We start from the raw sequence: 15,675 nt of genomic DNA, 5'->3' as shown, positions 1-15,675 counted from the left end.
CCACCGTTCAACAGGCTGGGCATGTCAATAGAAACAAAAGAATGTCATTGATCCTATAGTTTGTAGGGAACGCCAGGACTGACATAATGAATTAATTAAATAGACCATTAAATAATTAATTAAAATGAGAAATAATTAATTTAATAAATATTTATGACACCTTTAATTAATTATTGACTGTTTTAATTAATTAATAACACATTTAAATAATTATTGACAGTTTTAATTAATTATTTACCGATTTATTTATTTAATTCATTATGGCACTATTGTCCCATTCATGTCTCACTTTGAAATAATTTTATCTGTCAGCCTCACCCATCAAACTAAGTGGGCGGGGTTGCCACTGCAGCTTCTCTAACATTTGATTGGTTGCTGTGCAAAGTAAGTCAAGACAGGTCGATCCTAGATAATCGATGGACTTGGGGAAACCAGGTATCCCAGAATGCATTTCAAATCACAGGCAGTAATGGTGGTGGTGTAAAGTTTTAAAATGCCAGCTGTTTAAATTACAGCTACTTATGCAGTAACCATGGTAACCACGGACTCTGAGCGGCTGGATCGACGGAGGTCAGACAACAATTTTACATATATGATCTTAAAACAGGGCACAGCCACTTTACGTCCTAGCCTAATATCAAATGTGAACTCAGACTGAGTCTATGTTTGACGTTTTTTTTTTATATCTAATCTTCTCTCTCAAACATTTAAACAGCAGCGAGTCTGCAGCTGAGGGAATACAAACTCAAATTGTCAGAACAGGTTTGATAGTTTCTTCTGTGTATTAATTTGGTGATTTGTTAAATGTACAAATGTTATTCTAATCTGCTGCTGAGTCTCTTACGCTGATGAAAATGCAGAAAACACAGATCACGAACACCTGTTCAACCAATCACTTTCATTTCACTTTGATCTGTGACAAACTGACGCGCTCATCTCTGTTACAGTGTTGCGTTAGACTGCTATATTTTTTTGTTCTTTATGCTGTAGATTTTCACGTCTCTGGAATAGTGGGCAGTAATAAGGATGATTTTCTGTTAAATCATATTGATATGACCCGTGAATTATTCGTAGATGACCGTTAGATTAGTCAGCTGGGAAACGCTGGGTTAACTCAGAGAGCTTGTGGAGGTAAGCATCAACGACACAGAGCTCTCAGTTCTCACTCCTTCTTTATTCGTGTCCAACATCAACTGCGCATATCGCGCCACAAAACACAGGAACACACTTCCTATACACTGGGTGTGAGTGGAGCCCTCTAGTGGTCCACCACACATGCCCCCCGAACACCCAGCAGAACTAGTCCAGGACCCGGGGCTTAAGCAAACGGCCGGAACGGCTGAACCGGGGGGTGGGGAACTGACAGAGGGCAACCCAGTCCGGGAGCGAGGCTGGCACTGGCGGTCAGAAAAAGCTGCAGACGAGTCGGACTCCGTTGATTTTGGGTCGCTCCTGGGGGAAAAAACAGAATCCATCAGCCCGGTGACAGGTGGGCGGCCGCGGCGAGGGGTCTGGGCCGGGACCACCTGATCCTCTTGCATAACATGTGCAGGCTTAAGTCTGTCAACAGAGACAACCTCCTGCCTACCGCCAAAGTCCAAAATGAAATGTTTGTTGCTTGGTTTAAGAACTCTGTATGGCCCGTCATATGGTGGACGCAGCGGAGTCCTATGGGCATCGTGCCTGACGAAAACGAAAGGAGCAGAGTCCAACGAACTCGGAACAAAAGTGTCAGGCAGGCAGTGGTGCACAGGACCAGGAACAGGAAATGAGTCTCTTGGGGGGGCGAAAAGGCAACAAAGAGGTATCGAAACATGGGGGAGGGCTCTCAGGTAAGAATTCCCCAGGGACCCGGAGAGGCTGGCCGAGGACCAGTTCAGCCGGGAAAACCCCGAGGTCTTCTTTAACCGCGCTACGCAATCCCAGCAAAACCCATGGAAGACGGTCGACCCAGTCGCCACTTGTTAAGGAAGCCCGGAGCGCGGCCTTAAGTGACCGGTGAAACCGTTTGCACATCCCGTTAGCTTGCGGGTGGTATGCTGTGATGCGGTGGACCTTGACCCCCAGGCCGTCAGCCATAGCAGACCAAAGCTCAGAAACAAACTGGGGGCCCCTGTCCGAGGTAATGTTAGCAGGGGGACCGAAACGCAAAACCCACGTTGACAAAAAAGCCCTGGCCACCGTCACCGCTGTCGTGGACGCCAAGGGTACCGCCTCCTGCCACCTGGTCGTGCGGTCCACCACAGTCAAAAGGTGCGTGAAACCCTGTGACTGCGGCAAGGGACCAACCAGGCCCACATGAACGTGATCGAAACGCCTACCCGGGACACGGAAAGGTTCGAGGGGTGACTGTGTGTGCCGGTGGATTTTCGAGCGTTGGCATGGGATACAAACCGCCGCCCATTCTTTCACCGTCTTGCAAAGGCCCGGCCAAACAAACCTGGCACTGACCAGCTTGACCGAGGCCCGGACGCCGGGATGAGAGAGGGCATGCACCGAGTCAAAAACACGACGACGCCACAAAAGGGGAACCACCGGGCGGGGGCGGCCGGTGGAAACGTCGCAAAGAAGGTGCGGACCGCGTCCCACACCGGGGTGTACTCCAGCACGAGGCCCGTTTTTGTTGACTGAAGGGCAAGGACGTCTGGGTCAGCACGTTGCTCAGCGGCCATGGCAGCGTAGTCGACGCCGACATACACCGGAGAAACCAACACACGTGAGAGACAATCAGCGACGTGATTGGACTTACCAGCCACATGCTGAATGTCTGTGGTAAACTCTGAAATGGCCACCAACTGGCGCTGCTGGCGTGCGCTCCATGGGTCAGAGACCTTGGACATCGCAAACGTCAAAGGTTTGTGGTCAACGTACGCAGTAAAGTTGCGACCCTCGAGGAAAAAACAAAAATGTCGTGTCGCGAGGTGCAGGGCCAGCAACTCCCTGTCAAAAACACTGTACTTGCGTTCAGCATCCCGGAGCGTACGACTGAAAAAGGCGAGCGGTTGCCAGAGACCTGAAACCCGCTGTTCCAACACCCCACCCACTGCCACGTCGGACGCGTCGGTGGTCAACGCGATCTCCGCCGACGGAAGCTGGTGGGCCAGCAGGGTGGCGTCAGCCAGCGCAGACAACACCTGGATGCGTTCCGGCAGCCAGTCAACCGGATCTTTGGCTGTTTTACCTTTTAAGGCAGCATAGAGTGGCTGTAGCAGGTGGGCAGCTCTGGGGAGAAAGCGGTTGTAAAAATTTATCATCCCCAAGAACTCCTGCAACGCTTTAACCGACGTGGGACGCGGAAAAGTCGAAACGGCCTGGACTCTGTTGGGCAACGGAAGCACACCTTCAGCGGAAATGCGGTGCCCGATGAAATCCAGAACAGGCAACCCAAACTGGCAGTTGGGTTGCCGTGCGCTGCCAAACGCTGGAAAACCTGGCGCAGATGGGACTCGTGCTGGCTCGCTGAGCAGCTGGCCACCAATATATCATCCAGATAAAAAAAAAAAACCGAACGGCAGTCCACGCAAAACGGAGTCCATCAGCCGCTGAAAGGTCTGGGCAGCACCTTTCAGGCCAAACGGCATGCGCAAAAACTCGAACAAGCCGAAGGGGGTAATGACAGCAGGTTTAGGAACGTCTTCGGCGCGCACAGGAACTTGGTGATACCCCCGCACCAAGTCAATTTTAGAAAAAATCAATGTTCCGGCGAGATGGGCAGAAAAATCCTGAATGTGGGGGATGGGGTAACGGTCATTCTCCGTGGCATTATTTAAACGGCGGAAATCTCCGCATGGTCGCCACTGACCGTCCGATTTGGGCACCATGTGAAGCGGAGAGGCCCATGCACTGTTCGAACGCTCTACAATGCCAAGGCGCTCCATGGCTGCATCCCCGGAGGTCACTACATTAGCCCGAATCAGGGGTCACCAATGTGGAGGTAAGCATCAATGACACAGAACTCCCAGTTCTTACTCCTTCTTTATTCATGTCCAACATCAACTGCGCATATCGCGCCACAAAACACAGGAACACACCTGTGGTCCACCACAAGCTGAAGATATCGTGGACATGCTGACCTCGCTCCGTGGTGTACAGGGCCGTTTACCCTCATGATTAATATTCACAATAAAAATATTAGCTGAACATCATGGAGTCTGTATGTGTTTCATAGTGTCGAACAACCTTTGTACAGTTAAACCTAGCAGTTACTACATGACGGAAACACCAACGTTATTTCTTTTATGCGTTTATATGCAGGTCATGCTCATTATTGAACAAAAACCCAAACATCAGATGTTAATCGGATTTATTTGCTCTCTCTCCTCCTTAAACATGTTTTTAATGTAGAATTGAAACAGGTATGACACATACGAACATCAGGAAATAAAAACCCAATAAATATAACCTCAGTAAATGAAGTCAGTGTACTGCGGGGGTTATGGCAGCTGTGTACCAGGACCTGCATTTTGTTGGCGGTAATAACAGCTCAATTGCTTGCGAGGCAAGCGGGTCTATCCCACCCTTTGCCATGAGACTGGGCTGGGCAGACATCTCCGAAATCATCAAAGGGCTTTTGCAAAGAGGCTCTATCTTGACAAACCAACCACACATCTGAAGATTAAACCACTACATTCTCGGCTAAAAAATATTAAAACGGTATTTGATGACACACAAACAAGGTTTTTCAAAGTTCAGTTCTGTTAGTTTTAACATGTCGGTTGTTGTGTGCTAAAAACAATGGCCACAAGGCCAAAGCAATGGTTCTGACTCGATCAGCGTTAACCCCGCCTCCTGGGTTGGATGGATGAGGTTGACAGATAAAATTATTTCATGGTGAGACCTGAAGGAGTCAACTGTGCCAAAATGAATTAATTAAATACACCATTAAATAATTATTTAAATGTGGCAATAATGAATTAAAATGTTAAATAAATAATTAAATGTTGCAATAATTAATTAATTCAATGCATCAAAAATATTTAATTAATTAATTATTTCCCACTTTAATTAATTATTGCCACATTTAATTAATTATTTAATGGTGTATTTAATTAATTCATTATGGCAGTCCTGGCGTTTCATAAGTTTGAACTAAGACTTACAAATTTAAGTAACACAATGACGACATTTAACAATTTGACTCCAACACTGCACATGATTCTAATGCAGCTGTAAAGTCAGGCTACAACTCTTTGTGTGTGTGTGTGTGTGTGTGTGTGTCAGCTGCAGTTATAACAGACTGAAATTTCCAGTTTCTCCGGTGTTCCCAACCTTCAGCAGCAACCTTTGGAAAAAGACAAAGTTAGTCTCAGGTGTTTGATGGAGCAGTTGTGACAGCGTGATGACGGCAGCGGGACTAAAAACTCTCAAAGCGCTGTAGGAAGCCAGGTCTTCATCATGTGCCTCATTATTTGCCATCAGCATGCTGAGTTTAATCGTGGCAGCCTCTGATCCTCCACCAGCTCCGTTTTACTCCTTCTCCTACAGCAGTGATATGATCGTTCTGAGATTCACGATTCGCAGAGGTCGTCATCATCCATGGGGATACGTCCTCACAGTCCCACTGTTGACACAATGCACCTCCTCAGACCTGGATCGTTTGTTTCATGGATTCTTGTATAATAACTCAGACAATCATATTCAGGATTATCTCAGCTCCATGATTGGCATTCAGACTTACGCCTGGGCAGGAGTAAACATGGCCGCCGATCACAGTGTGAGGAGAGGTTGTGATGATGTCATGTCCTTGACACTGCATTTCAGTGGCTGCTTTTCAGTAGGTGTTATTTAATAGACATGGCTTTTATTGTGAAAGGGTGAACATTGACTTGGTGACGCAGAGAAAGAGAAACAGAGTCAGAGCTGAGGTGAAGATGATGAAAACGAGTGTCACATGATTTTATGGATTTATCCTGCTCAGCCACATACACACCTGACCACACAACATGCCTCAGAGCCAGTCATATCCCACAGGTCAAAGGTCAAGTTCAGCACAGTTACAATAATTCATTCATTAAACCTTCACACAGGTGTGACATGATGACAGTGATGACATAAGCAGAAGGTGAAAGGTCACAGAGCATGTTTTCTTTGCTCTGATGTTTTAAACCTTCGCCGTGTCTGTTCCTCTTCCAAACTTGGATGGAAACCATCACTGCACAGCCGTGAGGCGGTAATCGCAGCGTGCTCTGTGGCCCTCGTGTTTGATTGGTCTCACTCAGGATGGCGTTTTGGCGCTGGCTTATCCCGTTGCCGGCTCTCTGTGTAATCCTGTTAGCCAGCCGAGCGTGTTGCGGTCACACAGCTGAAGAGTGGATCTGCCCCAGTGTGCCACTTCCTGTAACTGCGGTAATTCACCATAACTAGGCCACGGATCTGAGGCCAGAGACAGGAGCTGTGCTACTGCAGCTGCAAATAGCTGGACGTTTCTGAGATCACACTCATCTGTGGCTCCATTATCCTGGAATGAAAGCACAAAAGGACAAAACAAGCTGCTCTGTATGATGAAATGTAATTATAGCAGCAGACCAGCTGACCGGTCATTAGCCCAGTAGGACTAGCCATTAGCCACGGTAAACCGGAAAAAGCCTTCAGTGGTTGAAGCAGCCATGTTTGAGCAGAACAGGAAGTCTGGATGGCAACGATCAGGCTAACGACCTGAGGTAATTAACTAATGATCTCCTCATCCAGAGCTGCCTCCTCCTGCTGCTGATGAAGCCAGGAGCTAACGGCGCTCATCTGCAATTTCTGATAAATAAAGAGCGTTGGGGGAAGTCTGACCTCTGAATAAAAATAATACTGGGATATCGGCATTATTTACTATAAATATTATACTGCTACAAAAATATATTTAAACATAAATATCAAAGTCTGAGTACAGATGTTTCTCTAAAGGTGCAGCATTGACGGCGTCTGATGGCATCGGGATCCTCTGTGAGGTGGTGTCAGTCTGAAGGAGACTGTCTGCTTTTATTAATTATGTAAATTATGAAAAATGTGATGAGTTTTATTAAAAAATAAACGATTTAAGAACAGAACAAACATCAAAAGGAGACTGATGCTGGATTTCATGTTTTGGCTTAAGACCTGATATTTGTCTCATCTGTCAGGGTCTGACTGCAGATGGAGGTCATCTGACTGTGACGGGTACAGCCCAGAACGTTCCCGTTAAACCAGCAGCCCACAGCGTCAGCACCCAAACCAGCCAACCACCGTCTGCCGCTGCCGCCTTCTTGATCAGGTCAGTGAACGCAACACGACAGAGAGACGCAAAGCAGCACATGCTGCACATAGATCAGTGTGACTAACCAATACTAACGTGCTTTAGACCTGCATTCTGGCCAGCAAGGGGCGACTCCTGTGGTCTGACTGGATGAAGTCTGTGAGCTCAGTGCAGGGGCGGATCTAGAGAAATTTTCTTAGGCTGGCATGAGGGTGGCAAAGAAATCAAATGGGGTGGCAAAATCAAAGCCCCCCCCCCAAACGCATATGCAGGTGGTTACATATGGTTAAAATGATTCAAATGCAGTAAGTATACATGTTTTTCATATAAATATAGTCTATAACTTAATTTTTGTCTGTAGCCCACATAATTACACACTTTAGTTACATAAACCATGTGAGTTTTGATGTTATGTACTGTATAGCCTGTATAATAAATAAATATGTAGCCCAACAAGTATAAAATCCAGAAAGCTACACAACATGGGGCGGTTCATTTACAAACACAAGCCTAACTTGAGTTTCACATTGTTTTTTGTTAGAAAACAATCATATTGTTACAGCTTAAATTACACAAAATGTCAGAAATCTGCACTTTCATGAACAAAAATTTAAACCTAATTCTTCATGATTTGTTGGATTCACCCACTGACGTCTGAAATACAATCGGCCATTTTTGACTCCTTTTGAGTTTACGTTTGTATTTCACCCTCAAATTGTTTCTTTTTTTTTCCCCCTTGCCTTTTTGGTATCATTCTTTTCAGCTCAACTGAATTTAGTTGTTTTTTCACTGACATGCTGCATTAGTACTACTATTACTATTAATAGTACTATTACTGATCTGAAATCACACAAAGAACTTAAATCCTAGTAGTATTTTTTACTGTAAAAAAGAAAACCACAGACATGTTGAGTAAATTTTTATAACTTGAAATGAAAATATAAATTGTACATTTTCTAAACATATACAACTATTTATCTAAAAATGCAGCCAATGCACATGCTGTTTTTTTCATTTTGTACAACCATTTAAAAATATTACTAAAACTAAAATGAGAGAACAATCAGGTGTTGCAATAAGATGCCCCGCAAATGATGTGTGCCAGTAAAAAAAAAACAGCACAGGGATAAACCTGCAGGCCTGACAACAGGATGTGTACCACTCCGCTGGTTTTCTACTTAGTGACAGTGTTTACATTGCAAATGTGCCTTAGTGACATTCATTAGTGCCCTCAGTGACACACAAAATAAAACGACTACACAACAGAACAGCTACACAAGACAACACAACACACTAAGTAAACACTCCACACTAAACGTCACAAATCTCCCACATCTAAAAACTCTCTCTCTCTCTCTCTCTCACTCATTCGCTCTGTCTCGCTGCCGTTACCGTCATTCCCAAAACTCTCCCCTCTTCCTAAACAACTAAATCCCACATGTTGACTTTTTTTTTAATTGGTCGACATGGTACATTTTTCCACCGATAGGAAAGTGGTGGCTTTTTTTCCTTTCTTTACTGTTTTTGCGCTGTCCTTAGAAAATGCTTAAAACACACACACACAAATACGTGATGACAGTATTTAGAATAAAGCATGGCTTATATATATTATCATAACTCTGGATTTGTCACGGCTGGGAAGGCGAGCCGTGTGGTGTGGAGGAAGGAGGACCCAAGATGCAAGCAGTGGATGAAAACGCTAGTGAAGTTTATTTACAAGGTGTGGTGGCAAACAAGCAGTGGGGGCATGACAAATAACTGAAAACATCTAAACTGGGAGAACTAAAATAACAGACCTGGGAGCATACGACAAGGGGATGAGGGGATGAGGGGATGAGAGGCAGAGAGGCAGACGACGAGCAGGACACCGAGTAACACAGACGAACCGGCAACAGGCAGGAGAACACACAGGGCTTAAATACACACACCAGTAATCAGGGGATGAGAGACAGGAAGGCAACACAGCTGGGAGGAATCGGAGCTGACAGGACAGGGGAAACGTAAACTGATCACACTCACATCAGACAGAGACCTTCACAATAAACTAGGAAACTCAAACACGGGGAACCAAACAAGACACAGAACTAAACAGACTGCTTCACAGACGGGTTGACACCATAGACAGACAGAGACACAGACGCAGACTCAAAGGCAAACCGAATATAACACATAGAACTCAAACAATAATAATAATCATCATCATCATCATAATAAACTAGAAAATGATAATAAACTAAAAGCGCTGTGTCACCGACCCAGGACCATGACAGGATTTACTGGCCCGTAATTAAAATGTAAAAACTTTGAAGTCCTAACTTTCAATGTGGGCTGACTCAGCTTGGCCGCAGCTTGTTGCTATGTCAGCTTAAAATAGTCATATGATTTGGAGGTGCAGCGTGGACCACAGAGGGTTAATAACACTCACCTTCCTTCCATTTCCAGAGTGTAGCATCCAACCACCTGAGTAAAATCCGAAATTCCCATGGTGTTGTTCAAAATGTGCTCTGGCACAATCATAAGCATGAATTGCTACTGAAAACAAGAAAAAAGACAGTTCTGCTATGGGCTGAACTATTTGTTAATGGTGCAAGGGGGGAACACTATCCAATATATTCAGTTTTAGCATTTATATTCACTGTTGACTGTAACTACGATAAAAATTGTTAATGCTATCTTATTTTAATAAACAACACCGTCATATGCAAAACTGGGGTGGCACTTGGGGTGGCAAGGGATCATTTTAGGGTGGCACTTGCCACCCCATGCCACCCTTCTAGATCCGCCCCTGGCTCAGTGAGTCATCACGACTCTCTGTATGTAAACTGTACGAAATAAACATTACAGCCAATGTAGCTCAGACTGTAACGATAAAACACGCTCATGCTTCTGTTAATTCACAGAAAACCTGGGTCACTGTGAACAAACCAAAACACTGCTTTATGAGGGAGGTCCTTATCGGCAGGGAAAACTGTGAATCTTATGAAGCTCTCTGGGCTTCAGTTGTGTTTGTCCTGTGAGGGAAGCTCATACAGCAGAACCTCATGTGTGGATTCACACGGAGATCCTGCTGCTGTAGGAACGTCTCCCTCAGGGATCAATGAAAGTGCTCCAGATTCAGATTCTCTCCTTGCAGAATCTAATTGGCAGCTTTTCCTCCTGTCCAAGCTGTCAGAGGTGGTGTTCGGCATCAGGGGGGCTTTGACTCCGTCTGTCTGCTCAAATCTGGTATTCTGACCCATTCTGGATGTTGAGGGTCACAGAGGGAATGGAGGCGGTGTGTCCTCCTGTTCGGACACACAAATGATCTGAAATGTTTTCTAGCCGGCTGTTCAGGGCGCGAACAAAACACTGTCAGAGTGTTTTATTTGTGTTTGTGTTTATTACATACATCCAATCAAAAACGTAGCTATGTTAATGCAGGGATCCCCTCCAACTGTCGACTCCACGCCGTCTGCAGGTACGACACCTGAGCCTCCGGCTGCTCTCCCCACTCGCTGTTTGCTCACTGCTGCTGCTCAGTCACAGCTGTAGGCTTAGCTCAGCCCGATGCAGCATCTTTACAGCGGTCAGGGCCACCTGATGCTGCTGTGCTGTGAGGAGGTGTTGTCGGAGGTGATGGAGACACTGTGGACACGGGGCCGAAGGTTCGGACCGGCGTTGAGCCTGGAGCACAGAGCAGAGCCACACCTCCTGCCGCTTAGACTCACAGTGAAACCCCAAAATAAAGTGAGGATTAGACCCACTCCCACTATTAGAGTCAAGTTCCCCAAAGTGGATTTCTGGCTCACGGCCCAAGCTTTTTTTTATCGACTTCCTGTCCAGAATAGAGCCTCTCCCAAACCGCTCAGACCCAACAGAGCCGCAGCGCTGCAGCAGAGTCTGCCCAGAGAAGGACTGCTGGTTAACTGGCTCCAGTGTCAGTGAAACCCAATCACAGCTGCTGCTGACTTTGAGAAAGTCAGTGAACATGGAGCACAAACTTCTGCTGCTCTCTGTGCAGGGAGAGCCTCGTGAAGACATTCGTGAGTCAGAGTGCAGATAGGTAGAGCTTGTGGTTTAACCAGCGACAGGTCACCTGACGCTGCACGCTGGACAGTTTAAACTTCTCTCCACCTCGACGACGGTGACCTGTCCAGGTCCTCTTTGCTAGTGTGCAGACCTGCCTTTAACACCTGTGGGACTCCAGACCTGAAGAGTCGCAAGTACAGCCAGAATTCCTGCAGTCATTGAAGTAAACATCTTCCACTTAGGTTAGATTCTGTTATCGTGTCCTGTTGGAGGGCATCAGCAGTAACACAGTCCTCAGACACTTTGAGACACGGATCAGCCTTTGATATATGGATCGTCTCAGGCTTTTATTTCATAGCTCAGCATGTTTGTGAGGAGGACACTCTTTACTCAGTAACTAAGGCAGGCTGAGCTTTCTGCAGACGTGAGACTTTAAAATGACCTGTGTCCCTGATCCCTGTACGCATGGAATACAGAGTGATAGAGGAAGTGATGTAAGGAGGTTACACAGAGCAGAGAGTCACCCCTGGGGCTCAGCTGGGAATCAAACCTTCAACCTTGAGAGCAGTGTGTTGATAGAGTGGAAAGCTGAGGAGTAATGTGACCCACATCCAGAGAGAGCTGAGTCCTGAAGGCCTCGCTGAGCCGATCGTGCTGCAGACATGAGTGTGACGGAGGGTTGGTACCTGCTGCTGCCCACCCCAGGACTTCCTGTCCAGACCGCCTCACAGTTTCCTGTCTCATGCCGAAGAATTACCCTTGTGTAACCTCATGTAATCATGAATGTGAAACTGAAAGAAACAGAAGGTGATGATTTCCAGATTTCATAATTTATTATCAACAGAGCTTATAAAACATGTCAAATGTCTAAATTGAGAAACCGTTTGACATGTTTTAAATGTTTCACAGTGCAGCAGCTGCTCTCATCTCACAGACTGATGTTGAAGACAATGACACTGCCCTCAGATTGAAAACGAGTTCATATTTGATTAAAGATCCTATTTTCTGCATTCTACTGTCAATAAACTTTATGAACATCCTGACATTTTGCAGGTTCAACATGTGTCCCATCACATGTGAACTGTGTGAAACAAACAGTGGTTCAGCGGTTCACATGGAGTGCACGAGACTGTCCGCAGTCCATCCTGATTGTGCCAATTTCATTCCCGTTAAAGTCATCGCTGTCACGACTGTTTGTGATTCTGTGACGGTTGATCACAAAAGCTCTGCCCACTGTTGTCCCTGTTCCTGCAGCAGATAAAAGACAGAAACCTCAGTTTTCTCTGGAGCGTCTTCCAAATGAGCCACTGCTGCACCTCTCTGGGTTTAAGCAAGGTTTATGTCTTGCCATAGTGAGAAGTGGTATGAATTATGAGTTGTATTATTTATAACTGCGTGACACAAATATTTGATGATTCATACTGAATTCAAAAAAAGCCACTGGGGAGTTTGGGCAAAGGGCCAAAGCGATTGAGCTCATGAAGCAAAGTCACATCATTCCTTCAGAGTTTATCTCTCACTGTCAGACAGTCGGACTTCAGCGGCCTGGAGTGCAGGGCGTATGGCAGGAAGATAAAAGCTGGTGGTGCAGAGGTGGAGCTGCTGACGGCTGTCCAGGATAACAAGGGCTGAGATGATGTTTGGAGCAGCACTCTGAGGAGAAGCTGGACCGAAGGAGCTTGCACCCACACACTGACAGCAGGGCCCTGGGTCTGACAAACATCTGCCTCAGAGGACGTCTGATCACAGAGTCATCAGATGATTCTGGAACAAAGAACATTGAGAAGGACGTCCTCGTGTTCAAACCATGTGTCAGACCGAAGGTGGTACCAGGATCACAACGATAATAAAACCATAAGACACCTGTTTATGTTAGAATAAAGCCCAAAGTTTGCATTATTAGGGGCGTGGCCTCTGTGACTGACAGGTGGACACAGGCTGCAGCTGCTAGCTTCACCTGAACTGGAGGTCTAGAACGTGTTTGAGCCTTTTGAGGCATTTTAATGACATCATGTGACCAAAAATATGGCTGCCACTAGGTTACTGTAGTAGTAGAGTGTACAGGAATGTGGAGCTTCAGTTTTAGGGTTTTGATTGGATGTTACTGATTAGCAGTCGGGGGTGATTCATGGTCTTTCAGGTCTAAACAGAGCCACTTTGTGTTATTGTGATTGGTCAGAAGGTGATGTCAATCTAACATGCACACCTGGAGACAGACAGAGAAGATGAAACCAAACAGTCAATGATAAAAAAAAAAACTGTAAATATGAAGGGTGAGCGGTGGAGCCTCTGAGCTTTTAGCTCCACGCTCTCACAGACGTGGTTCTTTTAATTGTGTCTAATCGTTCAGTGAGTGAACCTAAGACCACAGCTGATCATTACCTGCCTGCAGGTTAACTGTGACAGATGGCCTTGGGCTGCTCCTATCGATTGGCGTCTGCTTCAGAGAATTGATCTGGAAATGGATCTGTGGCTCTGATACCTCTCCTCGCTCTCTGCAGCAATAACACAGCTCTCTCCAGCTCCTCCTCTGATCAATAATCATCTCTCCACTCACATGTTGCTTGTTTTCCTGGGCATGCATTCAAACGTGTCCCCAGAGAGCAGCAGCAGGTAGGAACTACAGTAAAACTGCTGTCAGGCACATTTTGGCAGGTTTGTCTGGCCTGAGATGACCTGAAGGGGAGTTATGATAAATATAATTTCAGAGCAGCTGAGCTCCTGCAGACAGCGCTGAATGAACCCGAGCTCCTCATGCTGCTTTCCTCAGCTCTGATTTGTTCACTTCTGACAGTGAACTCTGTGTACTTTCCTGCTCAGGAAACAGCCAACCAGCTTTGGACCGGAACGGTGTGTCACCACCGTTGGGCTACATTATGGAGGGTTTTTTACCCCTCTGCCATAAAATGCTGGTGTGGAGTTGCTGTCATCCCGCTGGGCAGACACATGACTTTGTGACCACGATTACTGAGGATTGTCAAACTCTTACCGCATGTACATCTATGATCTACCAGGAGGCTGAGGGGAGCACTCCTTTCCCATAGAGAAGGGTCGAAAGGAGGGAGCTGAGGTCTTCCAGGCATGTCCTAGCAGGAGGAGGCCGGGGGCAGAGCCCGGACACGCTCCAGAGATTACATCTCTCTGATGGTTACATACCCACAATCCTTCACTCTCATCGTCGCTTTTTTTTCCATGTCATACTCTGCAAGATACACATTTTACCTGCAAATGAAGAGTTCCAGTGTGTCTGCACAGGTGTTCGTTCATAAAGCTGGAACAAGCCTCGTGCACGTGTGCATAACATTGTGATGAGATTTGATGAGAAAGAGTTTTAGTGCACACACACACACACACACACACACACACACACACACACACAGACACACACACACAAGCCCGTTCAGCCATCTTAGCGAGGACCTTCATTGACATAATGGTTTCCCTAGCCCTTTAATTAACCATTAAAAATCAATGCCTAAACATAACCCTTACCCTAAACTTAACCATAACCTAATTGTAACCCTGACATTAAACCACATTTTGAGCCTCAAAAAGGCCTTCAAACTTGTGAGGACCGGCGTGTGTGTCCTCACAAGTGACTGTTGGTTCTCACAATTATAGTAGAATGCAGATTTCGGTCCTCACAAAGATGGCCAGACAGGAACACACACACACACACACACACACACACACACACACACACACACACACACACACACACACACACACACACACACACACACACACACACACAAACTCATTTTCATACGATATTAAGGACATCTCATTGACATTTTACTTTCCCTAGTTACTTACCCTAACCATCAAAAATGAATACCTTAGGCCTGACACTAAAACTACATTTTGAGCCTCAAAAATGCCATCAAACTCGTGGCGACACTCACTTTGTCCCATAAGTATAGTAGCATGCCAATTTTATGTCCTCACAATGATGTCTAAACATGTACACACACACACACACACACACATTCTGCCTATGTGCACAGAAACAGTGTTGGACACCTGGACATCCCATTCACATTAAACTGAAAGGGTTTTTTTCCTTTGTCCTTAAAAAAACCATTTACTTTTTTATTAATTATTGAAATGGATTAATTTGTGTTGATTGATCAGTGATTGCAGCTCACAGACTGAAGTCTCCTGTTTGCTCTCCTTCAGTCTGTCTGTGGTTTCATATCAGTGACCCAGCCTGCAGGTTCTCAGAGAGGTTACACTACACACACTCACTCGAACACATACACACATGCTGAGTGTCTTTGAAGTCCAGCAGTGGGGGTGTCTGTCATCTCATGAAGTATTCATGTAGCATATCAAGTGTGTGTGTGTGTGTGTGTGTGTGTGTGTGTGTGTGTGTGTGTGTGTGTGTGTGTGTGTGTGTGTGTGTGTGTGTGTGTGTGTGTGTGTGCGCGCGCGTGTGGTGGGGTGAA

At 45.9% G+C, this 15,675-nt stretch overlaps 1 protein-coding gene across 3 annotated transcripts in view; it reads left to right on the top strand.

The window, feature by feature from the left end:
- LOC308397277 (kinesin-like protein KIF26A) overlaps positions 1–15,675 on the top strand; it is a 61,290-nt gene that overhangs the window by 10,956 nt on the left and 34,659 nt on the right. For 2 of the 3 annotated variants that reach the window (XM_080883109.1, XM_080883108.1), the window contains exon 3: positions 7,107–7,237. In XM_080883109.1, the coding sequence (XP_080739235.1) occupies positions 7,107–7,237 (131 nt within the window). Of the gene's footprint in view, positions 1–7,106; positions 7,238–12,906; positions 13,051–15,675 lie in introns of those variants that run through there. The other variant, XM_080883110.1, reaches the window with a different exon arrangement.

The sequence above is a fragment of the Rhamphochromis sp. 'chilingali' genome (genome assembly GCF_963969265.1).
Source record: "Rhamphochromis sp. 'chilingali' genome assembly, chromosome: 5".
Lineage (NCBI taxonomy): Eukaryota > Metazoa > Chordata > Actinopteri > Cichliformes > Cichlidae > Rhamphochromis > Rhamphochromis sp. 'chilingali'.
The sequence above is the reverse complement of the archived record's forward strand: the minus strand, read 5'-3'. Positions and strand labels throughout refer to the sequence as shown.